The sequence below is a fragment of the Pyxicephalus adspersus genome, chromosome 3, assembly GCF_032062135.1.
Source record: "Pyxicephalus adspersus chromosome 3, UCB_Pads_2.0, whole genome shotgun sequence".
In the NCBI taxonomy this organism is placed as follows: Eukaryota; Metazoa; Chordata; class Amphibia; order Anura; family Pyxicephalidae; genus Pyxicephalus; species Pyxicephalus adspersus.
In genome coordinates this window covers 70402558-70421039 of record NC_092860.1, presented here as the reverse complement: position 1 = coordinate 70421039, position 18482 = coordinate 70402558, and the positions used below count along the sequence as shown (strand labels likewise).

The 18482-nt window shown below is 37.6% G+C and overlaps 1 protein-coding gene across 1 annotated transcript; it reads right to left on the bottom strand.

Annotated features, from left to right (window-relative positions):
- Positions 1 to 765: 765 nt before the first annotated feature.
- NMRK2 (nicotinamide riboside kinase 2) lies at positions 766 to 5428 on the bottom strand. The gene is made up of 8 exons (XM_072405119.1): positions 5282 to 5428; positions 4745 to 4835; positions 4394 to 4442; positions 4110 to 4269; positions 3857 to 3928; positions 1836 to 1942; positions 1260 to 1345; positions 766 to 1164 (listed from the first exon to the last, which is right to left on the bottom strand). The coding sequence occupies exons 1-7, from the start codon at positions 5308 to 5310 to the stop codon at positions 1260 to 1262; spliced, it is 594 nt and encodes a 197-aa protein (XP_072261220.1). The 5' UTR covers positions 5311 to 5428; the 3' UTR covers positions 766 to 1164.
- Between the last annotated feature and the right edge of the window lie 13054 nt (positions 5429 to 18482).

Genomic DNA, 18482 nt, shown 5'->3' with positions numbered 1-18482 from the left:
TCATTAAAGGTGTGGTTTGAAGCCCAAATTGAAACTTTCTGTAATATGCAACTTTCATTTAAGTAAAACTGAGCAGGCTAGTTATGGCGCCAATGGCTGGTTTCTATCTAACTGTTGATTCTTGTTGTAGGGAGCAGTATAGTCCTATGCCTTGTAGATACAAAGGGCTGATTCTCTCAGTGGAGACTTAAAGCAGTTTAATTTTTGTGATCAGATGCCTTTATTTTTTGTCAGGGAGGTGTATATGTTGATACAAATGTAGTCTGTCATCAGTTTTTAATACTAGACCATGTTTTTTTTTTGTAAGGCAGTTCCCTTTAATGGTTAATAAAATGTGGTATTGAGGGGTATGGGAAGAACCTAATTTGAAAGACAACTTGGTGGGTGGGGAGATGCCAACTTTAATTTTTCTTCTGTCCATTGCTCAAAGTAAATAGGTTATAGGACTTTTCAGATAAAATTGTTTCTGCATGCTTTCCCCCTAAACAAGTGATCCAAAATAAATAAAACCTGAAGTGGTCCTTTACTTGCTCAAGGGATCCAAGATGCATGTTTGAGTCACCCAAGGCTTATTCATATTAGTATTTCAGAAAAAAAAAGTTAGGCTGAAATGGCAATTACAAATTTTCTGTAAAATATTTTCATGTTAAACATCAGTTACCAGCTATTATCAAGAAACATTCTAGTCATTTATTCCAACACTATAGCTAACACAAGCCTTATTTCCCAGTCAATGTATGGTAAAAAAAATTATTAATAATAATATTTGTTGGTCACTTATACAATTCAAAATTTATTAGCAAAATAAAGCTTTCCATTTTATTTGAACATTTGATTTTATCAATAACATCACCAGTGTTTCTGCGGCAATGCCATTTATAAAGACTGAAAAAAAAGCAAAAAACCTTAGTTGAAAAACAGGCATGAACCACAAAGACGGCACAAAATTCCACAACTGAATTGTTAATAGTATAAAAACCAGATTATCTGTCCAGAACAAGGTACTGGGAATGTCCTACTTAAGGTATAAAAATGTTTGAACAGGTAAAAGATAACAGAATTCCAATAACTTAAAAAAAACTATATACAAAGAGTTCTTTAGTAGAGAACATCACAATCATTCCAGTTTCCCAAGAAATTGAGAAAATGCACCTTCTGTCAGGCCTTAAAAAAAAAAAAAAAAAAAAATTACCATGGTGTATCAAATATTTCATAGACAGACATTTTCCATACCAACTAAAAACTAAATTCAGGCTTACCTAGGAAGAGTTTAAAAATCTGTTCACTATATCTGTATACACTTTACTGTATATTTCATCCTTTGACAGAAGGCCATCTATGGACACTGAAACAAGAATGCAAATGGTTAAGGATAAAAAAAATAAATAAATAAAAAGGTTTGGGGGGGGGGGGGGGGAGTATCTAACAAACCTAGTTGTTTTTTTCCCCCCAGAAACCATACCTCTTGAACGGTGAAGATTTCAGGAATTTGTGCAGGGGCAACTAAGGAGGAACTAAGGAAAATCCCTTGAAATTGTCAAATTAAATATCATTCATTGGTTCTGGTTGCTATTCACCCTATAATGCCTACATAACAGAAAATGTACAAGGCACCTTTTGCAGAAGAACCCTTTTGATGAACCAACTGTTCCTTGAATCAATTATTGTTTTCTCTTTTGGATAACAAATTATAACTCTCCCAGCAAAAGAAAAAGTTTTCCTTTCTTTTCAGGGCCAAAAGGAATAGTAGGGTATTGTGATTCCTATGATTTAGACAAATTAGTTAAATATTACAAAGAACGTGACAAATTCTTTAAATCATGAAGCTCACTTACCAATGCTCACACCACTTTGTTTCATTTCATGTCTGTGTTTTAAATACATTGGCCAAACATGACCATCAAACAGTCCTGGTGGGTCTGGCACAGTGTAGTTGCGGCCACTAAAAGGTAAAAAAAAAAAAATTAATAAATTTAAGTATCTTTGGAATTAAGTTTTAGCTTTAAAACATATCAATACCTTGCACTATTTAACCACCTTCACAAAACAAGTAAATTTGAATTACTACCATAGCAAGATTCTGTCATCACTCCATACAACAAAGGTGTAAGTCAGTGCATAAAGCAAATCTTAAGTGTAAACACAATTACAACTTTCTAGAACCCCACAGAGGGTGGATTACATATGAATAAAATACATGCAATTTGGTGCTAAGCATACACTTCATTCTAATAAATGGTGTAGATTAGCAGTAAGTCCTGGATAGGATCCATGTGTATGTACATGCCTGCTAGAGTAGGAACTGGCTAAAGAGAGAACATTGACATGAGCTCATCTTAAACATGTATTGCAATATATGAAAACCATAAACCTGTTTAGGCAATATGGGAACTGGGGATATGACAATGAGTAAAAAATGCATTTGCAGCAATTACATGCATGTAATATTATATTGACTGGGTATTCCCTATTTCTTTTAGTGAAGTCACACGTAACAATTTCCCTTTAAAGTGGACTTGAACTCACATGATGCTTTAGCATTAGCCCTAGCTATAGAGAAAAAGAAAACAACTACATTAAAGTGGGATAACTACTGCTGCCTGCCAATACCCTCTGTAAAGTTTAATTTTAGGGTTAATTTCTACTTTTAATAAATACATAATTTTCCCATACTGGACAAGGCAGGTATGTTGCACTTTAGGTAATAACTAGACAGGCCTTACATGTACTCCCCTGTAAACAGAAACTTGCAAAGAGGTCAAAAGGCTTTTCCTGCTCCTATGTGGTCACACTTGACCTTGGCCACTGAGAGACTCAGTGTAGCATTATAGGGATATTCACAAATCATTTTCCTCAAGAATTTCACATTTCTCAAGAATTAAAGTCAGGGACGTATTTTTTTCATGATTAAGACATGATCATCTCATCAATTTCAACAGTGATTTTACAATAGGAATCCCCTAAGCCGTAATGTTCCTTCACAGCCCCCTTCCTCTTCTGCAGCTGACAAGGGAATTAGATGTCTGACCTGAGGAAAGCAGCGACATCGCTCTTATGGCCATATAACAGTGCTCAGGCCCAGTGATTGAATGCAAATACCTATAACAAATATAGAAAAAATTGAGGACCAAAATTTCTTAAAAACAATCTATTTGACCCCTTTCAGGTCGGCTTTGGACATGCACAACTTAAAACAACTACCGTATCACAAAAGGTGGCCAATAACCTCTTAACAGCCATGTCTCAATGCAAGTTTTCTTTCCTACTTCTGGATAGTTTTTCTGCTTAGACAGTTTACACCTTATCCTTTACCAGACTCATTGTCCTTTGGCACACAGTATTTGTATGAAAGTGAAACACAAATTTACCAATCCACCCATGACTTGACTCCCGCCAGCCAGATTTAAAGTTCACACTGTCTTTCGACCATTAAACTCTATACGGCCAATGGCCACCTAAAAACTGATCTCATTTACTGACCTTCTAATACATAACCTTTTCCCACACAAACATGATTTCTCTAGGTTTACCCTCATTCTCTGGAGGGTTCTCTTCATCCCACAAGGTTTGTCTCTATTTTAAACACATGTATTAAACCCTTAAACCTTGTCTTTTCAAACTCCACTGTCCATCTTTCCCTAACCATTAGCCACAATTTCATTCCCCTATCTATTGTATACTATGCCTATTGCACTCCTTTTGTCCTAGTTTGTATTTCTCATGTGTTCACACTTTTCATATAAAAACCCCAAATATTTAACAACGTTACATAACATATTGACGCTTTATAAATAATATTATTGATAGAATAAAATCTATTTAACACTTGAGAGATGCTAGATATATTGACACAAACCTGCGCCTCCTCTTGCACTCGTCATATGGAATGGTTAAGTAGTAGCGTTCAGTGCACATGCTTGCCAACAACCTGTAAAAAGCAGAACAAACTTATTTAAATATATATCTATATATCTTTAGTGACTGTAGGAACCAGATCCTGACTTATTAAAACAGTCATTAGCTAAAGGATCTTCGAGAGTAAAAAAAAACAAAAACAAAAAAATCCCCACAGCTTTTACAAATCAATGAAAATATAGAAATATGCATACTTGTTGTTATAAAGCAAGAATCCTTCCAGAATCAGTATCTGAACATCCGAATTAGAAGAGGCAGAGCGAGATTTTCCATGAGACCGAGCAAACTTCACAGGATTCTCAACCCAGGCTGTTACAGTATTCACCATGGCTTCCATGTCCAGCGACGTGATCACTGTAGATTGAAAAGTCAATCAGAAAAGCAAACTAGCAAAAATGTACAATGCGTTTTTAAGTAGATTTAAAAATGAAGTGTACTTATATACATTACTGCTTCCTACAGCGAACAACGTTCTTACCATCCCATTGTTTAAAGCCATCTTCACCAACTTCTATCTGATCTGGTGGCTGAAATATAGTGAGCAATAAACAATGCTGCACATGATGCAGCGCCAACACACACAATGGAAGAGAACATTGATAGAAAAAGCCACCCAAAAAAAAAGGTATGTTTGCCCCATTATCAAATAACTAATCCCAAAAGGAAAGTGTAGGATTCAGAGGAGGAAAGAAAGAAAATCTTTAGAAAAGAGGAAGTCAGCTGCATGAGCTGTCCCTGTACTACAGATAGAAAACTATACCAAGTATAGAGGAATATTGGCAGACAGCCCTCAGCCTGCAATCAGGGCACATTTATTGGGAAGTTTTACCTTGAAAAAGTCATCTTGGTGGACCACACAGCTATTAGGCAAGGTAGCAATTAGCCTTTTCGTCAGAGTTGTCTTTCCTCCATTGGTGACACTAAAACATATTAAAGAAAGAAAAAAAATGTTTCCTACACTCAAACATATACAATTAAATAAAAACGGAATCCAGCCGCTGGAGACACGTTTTGTACGTATACAGAATAAGTTCTTTTGAAATCATTGCAATCATGCTGCCCTGTCATACATTGGCGGTATCTGGGCTTTACATTGGGCGGGAAATTGCACAGCCATATGCCCTCCCCCTCAGCGCGCCAAAACTCTCCACAAAAGCCATTCAAAAGGCACCGAGGTAAGGTATAGCGGCGTAGCTGGACATTCCTAAAGAAAAATGTAACTGGCAAAAAAAAATAAATAAATAAAACCGTAAGACCGACGAAACATTCCAAGCACTACATGCGAAATGTGCCCACCCAAATATCGGTGCCGGGATTACCACACTAATAGACACCCTGAATGGACGCCGGGAATGGGAATACTTACCCCCCAATACCGATGATGATACGCCTCATTATGCCGGTACCAAAGACTCCTCTCCTCTATCTAATATTTCATTAACAAGTTCGGGCGGGCCGCAGCTATTTATTTCCCGTCGTTACTGATGTCACCGTACTAGAGAAGGCGGCAGCCAATACAAACCGGGCAGTGCCTGAGGCGTACTGCGCAGGCGCCATATCTTCGCCACCTGTCCCGCGCTTATCAAAGTCATGCTGCTGGTATTAATAGTTGTGGGCAACGAGCCCTTTTCCTAAATTAGTAATAGCCAGCGTGCCATGGTGTCACAGGTTTTACATTTAACAGTGTGTAACGAAGTGGGGAGAGACAGATTGATTTAATACTTCTGTATGCATTCCTTGCAGGCAAATGACGTGTGTGCTGACAATATTTACATTGTGGCTTGGGAACCGATCTGTAAAAGTCATTTAGAGTGGAGAAATAGGTTAAGAAGAGAGTAAATCAGAGTTTTCCTCTTGTACGCCTAGACAGAGAACCAGAGCCAGGGGAAAGTTTAGAAGAGCCAGCTGTAACCTCCTCTGCTTTCACCCAAGGGGTAGTACAATTAGATGGGGAATTCACTTGTAGGAAGGTAATGTCTGATGGCAATGCTAGCACAGGCAATGCTAGTGCAGGCGATGTAAATGAGCATAGCAGCAGGATTAACAACTACTGAAAGGGATTTAGGAAAACTGTGTTAACTCTAGTGTCAGATTGCATCACACATGACATTTCTTTTTTATCTGTAAAATGAATATCTACTTTAAATGGACGTAGATTCTTTGTATCTTGTTTTGGAAAGCACTGATGTCCCTCTTAGCTTTTTTTAAATTTATATTTTTTATTTAAGACTACTAATGACACAGCTCAACAAAAAAATCTTTTCACTTGCCAATGATTTTTTCCTATATTTAGTGTATTTCAGGTCTACTGAATCCAGAAATGACATCAGTTTCATTGAATTGGCTCTAGTTCTGGTGATACACGAATTGGAATGGACAATTTTACCAACAACAAATGTTAACACAGCATATTATTATCAATCTTTATTTACACCAATGTTTTGCATTTTATATATTAAATGAAACTTTCATTTGCCTTCTTTTTATTCATACATTTTCTTTTTTCTTCAAGAGTTCTTGAAGAAGTTGTTTAAATGACCCGAATGTATTTTGCTACATTTGTAGTGAATATTCTCAGCAAAAACAGAGATGAAACATTGCAGAATTTGTGAAACAAGCATATGTTGCATATTTTGGTAATAAACTAGAGGACCAAGATAATTACTGGGTTCCCATATGGTTTGCAAAATTTGTGTAGAGTGTCTACGTCGGTGGAAGAATGGAAAACTGAAAAGTTTGAAATTTGGTGTGCCTATGGTATGGTGAGAGACCAAAAATCATCATAATGAGTTATTTTTTTGCTATGAATGTAAAAGGTTTCAATCATTACAAGAAAAACGATTGGGAGTACCCTGATTTGGAATCAGCAAGACGACCTGTGCCACATGATGCTGATGTTCCCATACCAGTGTTCAGTACACTCCCTGATATTCCTGTATCCGACATGGAGGATAAACAGGGTTTGGAATGTATTCCAGGAGTTAGCAGTAGAAGTGAATATGAAGGAAGTGTTTCATCAAATCAGCAGTTCTGCCAAGAAGAGCTTAATGATTTAATACGTCTGTCAAAACAAGTGTAAGGCCTGGGTCAATACGAGTATTCCCCCAATCTATCGCCGCAGTCTTTGCCTATATCAGCCCCCGCTCAGCCTCGGGAGACTGGTTGCGTCTGCCAGCACTCGGTTGCCCCCAGGACTTGGTGCACAAGGTTATGGTGTCTGGAGATAGGCCGGCAGCCGACCCGCTGCCCACCAATGCAGAGTATATAGCCCACAAAATGGCAGAGTACACAATGACAGAAAAAAGTACATGGCCTCCAAGGGAAGGTGCAGCGAACCCAATTAACGAGCCAATGGTTGACAAATAAAAAATCATTCTCCCTCCACTACAAATAACGTTGGGATTAATGAAGCAATTTGTTAGAGCTCTGAAAAAGGACGGTGATTGCTTCAAATACTTTTGTAGATTCTTCTGTGGATTGAGTACTGAAAAATTAAAAATCTTTGATGGACCCCAGATTTGGACATTTTCACCTTGGAATCAAATTCAAGCTCCTGTGTTTTGCCTTCAAATTCCTCCCCAGTTCTTGTCACGCCTTGTCATACCTTCCTGACCTAGTAGAAAAATACTCCCCTAGCCGCTCTCTTCGCTCATCCAATGACCTACTAATGACTTTCTCACTCATAACCTCATCACATGCATGGCTCCAAGACTTTTCTAGAGCCACCCAACTCTCTAGAATGGTCTTCCTTGTCCTATATTCAGCTTGCATTCTGCTTATTTAAAAGAGCACTCAAAACCCATTTTTTCAAACTTGCCTACCCATCTTTTCCTGTCTCCTAAAACCCTCACTACATCCCACCCCTACATATCTCCCCTCCTATTGTGTAGGACTTCCCCCACTTCCTAGATTGTAAGCTCTTCTGGGAAGGGTCCTCTCCTCTTCCTGTGTCACTGTCTGTATCTGTCTCTCATTTGCTACCCCCATTTAATGTACAGTGCTGCATAATATGTTGGCGCTTTATAAATCCTATTTATTATTATTATTATTATTATTATTAATAATAATAATAATAACAACAATAATAATAATCATTAAACAGTGCGCTTAGACATTCCACATCCAGCTCCAATTCAAGTTATGTTTTTCAAACTTTAAAAGAAAAATTCAAATGTATTTTAACAATGCAAATTAAGTTACCCTAATTTCCATGAACACACAATTTAATAGCAGAATGGATACTAGTAGGCCTAGTTAAGGGCTAACGCTTGTAAAGTTTTGTAACGTTACTTAAACTACTTACCATTCACTAAGTTCACTAGGTTGTGTGAAGGATTGATCTGGCCCACCAGAAAACATATAGATTCTCCTGTTGGCCACAAATTAATAGATTCATTGAGTCCCTATAGCTTTAATTGCCGCTGGCTGCCAGTATTTAATTGGGCATATATATTCCCTATCTGGGGCAACTCAGAATTTTGGATTTACCTTTACTTTAATTTCTAGCAGTGGTGATGCCGGTGATCTGGACATTTAGAGACAATAATAAAACCCAGGCAATGATTCTAAAAACCCATCACTCTATCCAAAATTAAAATAATTGACTTTGAATATATTTTAAAGTGTACCCTTATGTAAACACCTATCTTGTAATATACACTATGAAGCAAGAATCACCCAAGTCCTCCATCAATGTCCATTGCAGGGGGTGGCTAGACCAGCATGGCAATACTGCACGGCAGCCACCTATGGCTGATATTCAGTAGTCACATTACAATGACATTACTGCTGCGTCCCCGTAGGATCTACTTTTGAACCTCTGACATGACTCAGCACATGCCCCCCACATGTCATCATCCATGGTACTATCATGGCACATTGGAGGACAGACAATTTTTGAAACTTTCCTATTAATGGGTAAGACCCACATGTCCCTAATCAATTACCACCTTTAAAGGCCTGCTCTGACTTTTTAGAGACCCCCTACACTGCTAAAACAGTCTCTCTCACTCTGTTACCTACTGGATCTCCACAGTGACAGACAATGCTTCTTGGAGTGTGAATGGATATTTTTTCACAACAAATTCTACAGTGGTGTCATTATTCCAAACCTACTGGGCACCATGGCTCGGACAAGGATGTGGAAGTTATTCCTTGCACTTGAAGGTTGTGCTGATGAATACCAGGTAGCTTAATAAACACTGCACCTTTGCCCCTATAGGACTTAAGGGACACGATTACCACAGCAATCAATGTGACATTAAATGTGATAGAAACTTTTAGTATTTAATTTCCAGGGTATATTTTGTAAACAGCTCCAGTAGGTTCAAATTGATCATCTTTTTGCCCTGTGCCTCATTTCATTTCATTTGTTTTTTTTTGTTTGTATCTGGGATGGGCAAGTAGGTCAGGGAAGTGAGCAAAAACCAATAACCACGGTTTAATTTTCAAATGTTTCTATGGTGACTAATTGTTATGTTGGTACATATAGTATGGAATAAATTGATGTTGCTGTGGAGTGATTGATGCTCCTAGGAGGTGGCTGTTACCATTCTGTCCCCAATTGATATGCTGATACCAATTAATATCTCTGCTAGATGTCATGTGTCCACTGATTAACACAATATGCCTCTTTTGTAAAACATAATGCGATGTTGCTGGGTTTAATATTATGCTGATGCTGAGTGATATAATGTCAAACCCTATTTGAAGGTGATAAAATATTCTGCCTCTGCATGGCATATTACGAGCCAGTACTCTTTGGAAATACTATGTTGTAATAAAGCTGGATATTAGGTAGTGCAGCTGTTTGGTATATTTTGGGTCCTTGGCTCTAAAGTACTAATTTTCTGCTCTAGTTAGTGTTTGGTTGGTTAGCCTTTATAAACTGCAGAACAGAGAATGTCATTTATTTTAAATTCCTAAACTGGGTAAGAAGCACCCAGGACCACATTAAAATTCCCACCCAAACTAAATATCTATTGCAGGAGATGTTAATTAGTGTTGGTCGAATAGCTCACTATTCGATTTGTCAGCTATTCGCTCGAATAGAGCAAAATTATTCAGGTGGTCGAATGTCAAAGTCGAACACCATTAAAGTCAATAAGGAAATTTGCGTTTTTTTCAGGGCTGTGTAGAGCTTCTACAGCCTCCAAACAGATGTAAAAAGATACATAATAAAAAGATACATTTTAAAAGGATACATAAAAAGATACATAACACTATTACATACCCCTGTACTTCACATGAATATTAAAGAGCACCTGTCACATCAATATTAGGCTAAAGCTAGGTACACACTTCCAATAATTATTGTTAGAAAACGAACGATTACGACCAATCAACGATTATTACAATTATACATGAACAATCATATTGTGCACAGTTCTGTACATGCTGTAACAATATGATCGTTCATATATAATCCACCAACAGTGTCCACACACTAGATACAATCGTTTGAACGATGCAAGGAGGGACATGTAAAGGGAAAAGTGTACCGCAGAAACATGCACAATCACTGAATGACCGTACACACAATAGATAGTAAAAGATCCTCAGCCAATCAGATCCACCGTGGCGGTCATTCATTTCCAAAGACAATCCTCGTTCGTCGGCATCCTTGGTCACTTTTTTTTTGGCCAATCGGTTGTTCATCGGTCGTTCGACGGTCGTTTCTAACGATAATTATTGGACGTGTGTATGCAGCTTCAGTCTACACGGACTGTTTCCCCAGCGTTTAACCTGAGGTTTTTTAAAGCCCATGTTTGAAGTCCCCATGCATTCCAATGGGCTAATCTACACCAGGACGTTTCCTTCAGGCACGTTTATGAGCGTTATCTTAAACGTTGCTTGCAACGTTTAAAAAATTAAAACGCCGGATAAACGTGGGAAAACGCTTCCATTGAACTCAATGGAGGCTTTTTTAAGCGTTTTTAAGCTTTTATGAAAGCTTCCATTGAAAACAATGGGGGCTTTTATAAACATTTTTAGCAGGACTTTGGAATCTGGAAGCCCCCTTTAATAAGGAGACTCCATCTCCAGATCTCCATCACCCCACCCTGGGGAATGAGTACAGGGGTACATAAAACCCCTTACTCATTGCCTGAAAGGGATAAAATATATGTAAAAAATAGGACGAGGTTTTAATGTTAAATTATTTTATTAATGTGTGTGTTTGTGTAATTTAACTTTTTTTTTTTTTTTACAGGTTATCCCACAATGACAGGATGATTTCCAGGGCTGCAATGAACACAGCCCTGGAAATCCTCCTGACAGTGAGGGATCGCAGGGCACTAGGGGTTAAATGAGGGCAAGCCTTTCCATTCACCCCTAGTGCTCTGGCTGCGGTTTTACATTTCTCAGCCATTCAGCACTAGACATGAATGGGGAGACTTGTGCGCATTCATCTCTAGTGCTCTGTGATTGGCTGAGAAAAAGGAAATCCTGATGACAGCTCAAGCATCATCAGGATTTCCCTTTCCTCAGCCAATCAAGGAGCAGAGCAGTCAGCAGAGCTTTACTATGCTGACAGCTCTGCTCCCCTGATCACTCCCGAAGCCCTAGAGGAGCTGTGACATGTATTACAGATACAGAATATGTCACAGCTCCTCTAGGGCTGCGTGCACGTGCTTCCAATTAGCTGTGACCTGACCGCAAAGTTCCCACGGTCCGGGAATCCCACAATGACATTATGATTCATAATATCATTGTCGGATAACCTGTAAAAAATAAAAAAAAAAGTTAAAACAAAAGCACACACAAATTAAATTCATTTAAGATTATTTTTTTTTTTAAACTTTTTTTTTCCTGAATTTTTGCAGTCAAATCCTGTGTTTTTCGGGTCGGGTCTATCCGAATTTGGACAGCCATATTCGGGTCGAATTTAAGGATAACCCAAATTCGAACACCAACACTAATGTTAATACCCTTCCTAAGTAAATGGCTATGGTGGTGCAAGCTAACACACACATGAAGGCACATACATTTATACGTGAGTGTGCCTGCACACTCTTAAACTTAAGGCCACAACCAGAGACTCACAGGACACCCAGCACATTAATAAAATGGACATAGCCTTTGGAGGTACTGTAACACCACTAGGTAGAGGGAAGGGGAAGGTTTCCTAGCCATTACTTTTTTACTGACTCAAATTCAGGAAGAAAATCAGTTAACACTGTAAAAGAAAACATACATACCTTACCCCTCTTTGGTTACTGCAATATCGTGTAATATCATGATCCTTTTAGCAAGATCCCAGGGAAAGCTGAATATCCCAAATATTATTAGAAGGAAGTGCAGGATTGTCTTCTTGCAAGATTTGGGATACTCAGCATTTTCCAACATCTCATAGGAAAGGTCACAATGTCACACTTGTCTAGACACCAATACTGTACTTCAATATATTGTTGAAGAATTATGGTTATGCTTATTGCAACTGCAGCAGTGACCCCTGCTGGTGCCATATCAATATGAACATTTTCTTTTATTTCAAACCAGGTAACAATTATTTGCCTAGAGTCAGAGATCTTTTGTTAATAGCATTAAAAACCTGGAAATAGGATGGAAATTATCATGTAAATCTTTATTGGCAAAATCAGTTAATACTTAACACCTGAAAAGATCTTGTCAGATTCCATGCTTTTCACGTTTAATTTTTTCCAGGTTTTTAGTTCTTTCAAAAATAAAAATAAAAATACATAAGGTCCTATTTACTTACCTAAAGTAGCAATAACATGAAATGTATGCTTTCATCTGATTACAGTAAGAGGGGTTTTTCTTCGATGTCTACATCACATGGGATGGACACTTCCTTTTGGCCGTCCGGTGTTGTGGTCCTTTCAGGTTCCAAAATAAGGCCCAGTATCATTATCATCAGCACAAGGATCCTGTAGGGAGCCAAAAAGGCACACCAGCAACACTGGAATACCAGTCCTATACACCAGGAGACGGCACTGGCAAGAGACCCTGAATGCAGATTTAGGTGAGCATATCTTGCTTCACAGGTTAAAAAAAAGTACATTGTTGTCAGGCAAGGGGTAAGGTTTGGGTATTAAAAACACTCTCCACACATTGAAAAGTCTATTTAACTAAAAAGAGCACTTTCAGGGGATTTGAGTAGACCATTTTGGGTAACCACTAGTATAGTGTTATAGATCCCATCCCAGAATTGACTCACCTTTGTGCACATGCTAAAAACATTATGATGCTTGGGAAAAAAATATATCTCAGATAAAAACCCTATAGCCATAGTTGATCAAGAGAAAGAAAAAGAAAAAAATGTCTGTCTTTATTTGTTCTTTTATCTTTATTTTGAGAGTTTTAATACCCAAGTAAATTATGTGTTTCTGGAAAGGCATCTAGCGTTTTCCCAAAGCAATTTATAGTACTTGCTGAAACTACTTCCTGAGGGAGCCTATTCCACATTTTTACAAGTTATTAATCAGGAAGAGATTTCTCTATATGGACCATTTAAATATTTATACAGGGTGATCATATCCTCCTTTAAACATCTCTTCTTGAGGGAGAATAGTTCTAGTTCAGGTAATCTCTCCTCATAGCTGAGCTCCTTCATTCCTTTTAGTTTGCCGTTTAGTTGCCCTTCTCTGCACTCTTTCCAATTCCATAATATCCTTTTTTTATGAACTGATACCCAAAACTAAACTGCATATTCCAGATGAAGCATGAACAATGATTTGTACAGGGGTAGGATTATCTCTCAATTTCTGCAGTCTATTCTTCCTTTAATACAAGAAAGAACTTTGCTAGCTTTAGATATTGCAGCTTGGCATTGCATTCTGTTATTAAGTATATGATCTACCAGAACCCCCAGATCCTTTTCAATTTCTGACTCCCCAAATGTATTCCCACTAGACAGTATGAAGCATGCATGTTGTTATCTCCCAAGTGCTTAACTTTAGATTTCTCAATATTAAATGTAATTTGCCACTTAGCTGCCCAACAGTACATCCAGGTCTGCTTGTAGATTATAGACATCCTGTATGGACTTAATTATTAAATAGTTTGGTGTCATTTGCAAACACAGAAATGGTACTTTTAATCCCAAACTCTTTATCATTTATAAAGATGTTAAACAGTAAAGGTCCCAACACTGAACCTAGGGGTACACCACTAATAACCTTAGACCATTCAGAGTATGAATCATTAATCACAACTCTATGGATGCGGTCGGGTTTAAGCCAGTTCTCTATCCATTTACAGATTTAATTTTCTAAACCTTTGTTGGACAACTTCGGTCTTTCTTGAATCCATGCTCACTATTACTTTCCAACTTTGGAAGTAAAACCTACTGGTCTGTAGTTACTTGGTAATGACTTTAATTCCTTTTTGAAGATGGCAACCACATTGGCGTTGTGAAATACCATTGGTATCATGCCAGTGATTAAAGAGTCTCTAAAAAATTGAAACAATGGCTTTGAAATAACTGAGCTCAGCTCTTTGAAGATATGTGGATGTAATCCATCAGGTCCTGGTGCTTTGTCAACCTTTATTGTGCCCAACTGTTTCTCAATCATATCAATTTTGAGCCATTGTGACTCCATTTAAGGCAGTGACATTGCTATTAGTAGTTTGGATTTGAGCTTTGCCATTTTCCTTTGTGTACACGGAGCTAAAAAAAGTATACTTTAAGAGGCCTACATACTCAGATCTGATCTTTTTACTATTATTATATTTTTTAAAAAATGTTGGGGTTTGACTAACTTTCTTTTGCAATCTTTCTTTCATTTTGAAGTTTTGAACATTTTATTCCCTTTTTACATCTTTTGTTATATTCTTTATAGTTTCAAATGTGATCCTTCATTTTCATATTTTTGGAATGCTCTTTTCTTATTCTTTATGGCTTTTTTAACATCAGCTGTGGGCCACATAGGGTTTAATTTTATTCTCTTAAACCCATTACCCTTGTAATATATTTTTCAGTGTGGTTGTGTAGAACAGACTTGAAATATTCCCATTTCGGTTTTTGTGTTCTTTGAGGACAATATTCTCTCTTAGTCCAAGTAATGGAGAGTAGCCCTTACTAATGGAAACTTTGCTCTCTTAATAAATGTTTTTATCTTTCCTGTTTTTGCCTTCTGTTTACAACTTACATTGAATGAAATCATTTTATGGTCACTGGTACCAAGATTCCCTTTTATATGCACATTTGGGCAGGGTCCTCTCTCTTGTGTCTCTGTCTGTATTAATCTGTCATTTGCAACCCCTTTTTAATGTACAGCACTGTGTAATATGTTGGCGCTATATAAATCCTGTTTAATAATAATAGGAGATCAATGAATTTGTACTTGCAATTTTTTATAATTAAAGAAAAGGGCAAATGCATATATTGGTGAGAAATGCATGTTTTTTTTTTTTCATTGGGAATATTAAAGTACATCGCACCATGTTCATGAACCATGTGATAAAATTCCATCTACAGAACAAAAAGACATTGGAAAAAAAAGAATTTCAATAAAGGTGGGGTTTGAAGCCCAAATTGAAACTTTCTAAATATGCAACTTTCATTTAAGTAAAACTGAGCATGTTCGTAATATGTTGGCCCTATATAAATCCTGTTTATTAATAATAATAATACATTTCTAATTGGGGCTTCTATAAACTGTACCTTTAAATGAATATATGTCTGCCCTTTTGCTGTACCTGTAGTGCCATACCTCCAGTAATGTCAGGGTAGGTAAAATCTCCCATTATTACAATTGTGCCAGCCTTTGCAGCCCTTTTCTATTTGTGGTGGTAGTTGAGTCTCTATTTCTTCTTTAGCACTTGGGGGCCTATAGCAGACTACAATAATTACCTGTGTATTGCATCCCCATATGCAACTCTACCCATAATGTCTCAACCTTATCACTTGCTCCATCAACAGTTTTTTCTTTCACATTCACTTTCAGATCGCTTCTCACATATAGAGAGACACCACCACCTTTTCATTTTTTCTCTGTCTTTACGAAAGAGAGTATAACCAGGAATACTGACAGCCCAGTCATGTGAAGAACAAAGCCAGAATTCAGCAATGCCAACTTAGTCATAATGCTCTTCATTCATTAGGGCTTCCAACTCCCCTAAACCACTGGGTTTGCCACCCGCACATCTTCACATAGGTTTGCAAATTTGTTAGAGTGCTCTAACTATAGTAACCCAGCTCTCTACATGTTCATCCCAATTACCCTCCCCACCCTCTACATCAATTCCATTACCTACCTGCTCAGTGAACAGGAGACCCTTCTCAGAGTGATCCAGTTATTTCAGTGTTGCAATGCCCTCCTCCAGATTTCTAATGCGAGATTCCAGAAAGGCAAATTTCTCTCATCTGTCACAGCGGTATTCATCTAGTCTGCCATATGTATGCACATATGTATGCACAAATGTTACTCCATTTGGGCATACATATGGCAGACTGTGCACTGAACAAAACCTCCCATCTTGCTGCCACTCATTTTACAAGTTACAATATTTATTAGTTTGAGGGAGTTATAAAAGGTTACTTACAGTTTGAAGACTTAGCTCTGTGTTTTTTAACTCTACTTATTCAGAGGCAGTTGTTTCCAAGACCACAAGTGAGTTCTAATTAAATAAGATACTTGATGTAATCTAAAGTCTTCTGACAAAGGTAGATTACATTTTTGGATCAAATAAGTGAAGTTAAGGATTCCCTATATTCCAAGAAAATCTGCACTCCCTTTTTAAGGTATAACTGGCAGGTTAACTGACCACTACATTTTGATGCATCCCTTTTGAAGTAACTGACCTGGAAAACAAACAGTTAAAATAATAAAAATACATTTATGGGATTTGCTTTACCTGTCAAAGGTCAAAGGATTAGTATTTCTATCATCCTGACATTTACACAACTGTGCGCCACAGTAATTCCCAGTCTAGTAGATGAAGGAGCCAGATATTTCACTGGTGCAGTTACTCCTACAGGCATCCTCTCCACATCTATCCTGTGGCTGAATAGTGAAAAGATTAGAAACATACTGATGAGCTCATCTCCTGTTTTATTTGAAAAACACATTATGTAATAATGATTGCAGATCTGTATTATCATGCTTTCTTTTTTATATCAACATGAAATTATTGTTATTATTAATAATAATAATAATAATAATAATATTAATAATAAAAACAGTAATAATATAGCATATCACACAGTGCTGCACATTACATAGGGGCTGCAAATGACAGACACAGACAGTGACACAGGAGTAGAAGAGGACCCTGCCCGAAACAGTTTACAATCTAAGAGGTGGGGAAGCAGCATAAAATAGAAGGGGGGAATAGGGATTGGTAAATGAGTAGCGAGGGTTTTAAGGGACAGAAGAAAATGGCTAGGCAAGTTTGATGCCTACCTGCCTGCAGCATTCATATTAGATTGTAGAGGAGAGAGTCGGGTTAGTGGAATACCAAAGAGAAGGAGGTTACAGTAGTCCAGATGAGAGATGATAAGAGCGTGTACAAGGAGTTTGGTGGTCTCAGGGGACAGGTAGGGGTGGATTTTGGAGATGTTGCGTAGGTGAAAGTGACAGGACCTGGAAATGTTCTGAATATGGGGGTAAAGGAGAGGGCAGAATTGAATATGACACCAGGACAACGTGTCTGAGGGGAGGGACAAATAACATTGGTATTACCAGGCGGTAATATGTTAGGTGGAGATTTAGAATTTGAGGGGGGGGGGGGGATGATGAGTTCTGTTTTATCCAAACTGAGTTCCATAAATATAAACTTATGCTTTAAGATTTCTTTGCTTGGTTGGTAAATTTTGTGTATAGCTCAGCAAATCCAATACAAGCGCTGACAACATTCTGCTCAGCTTGACTGAGGTAAACCCTTCTCAAGTAGCAAATTAGCATTTGCCATAACATTTACTTTATAGTCATGCTATAAAGGGAGTTGCCACCTTTCCGTTCAAACTGGTAAGTTAGAGGTTTAAGTTTGATGAATAGGAATGCAGCTAGAGTCCAAAGTTTTGTAAAAATATTTATGTGCACTGTTGTATACAAAAAATAATTTTGAAAAAAAATTCCAGGCAATTCCTGTAGACCTCAGTCTAAGCAAGTGCAAAAGATACCAAATTTGTAATTTGCTTTATGTTTGCAAAGATCCTGAGAAAAATTGCATTTTTTGTCAGTCATCAGATCTTTGGTTTGCATGTGCTATTAAAGATGTCAAAAAACTTGCAAAAAATGTCCGAGATCTATTTTTTGCGGCTGCATTTTTCTAGTTTTGGTTGTCACGTCTGACAAAACCATTGGAGCTCTGTTTTGCAGAGGACAATACCAGCATGGAAAGCAGTACAGTGCATTCTCAGATCGAGATTATTCAACCCACTCAAAATTGTATAACAGTATAAATATATATATATTAAAAGCTCTCCAATTCCATCTGTGTTTTTATTAAACTTTTTAAGTTTTGGTTGGACAGGCATGCTGTCTTTACTTTGGATATTATCTGTTGGACCAGAAAGCCTTTCCCTTGTATTCTATTTCAGCTTGGTGTCATTTCCTTTTACAGTGAGTTCTACACTATCAGTTTCCCATGTGCCCCTATGC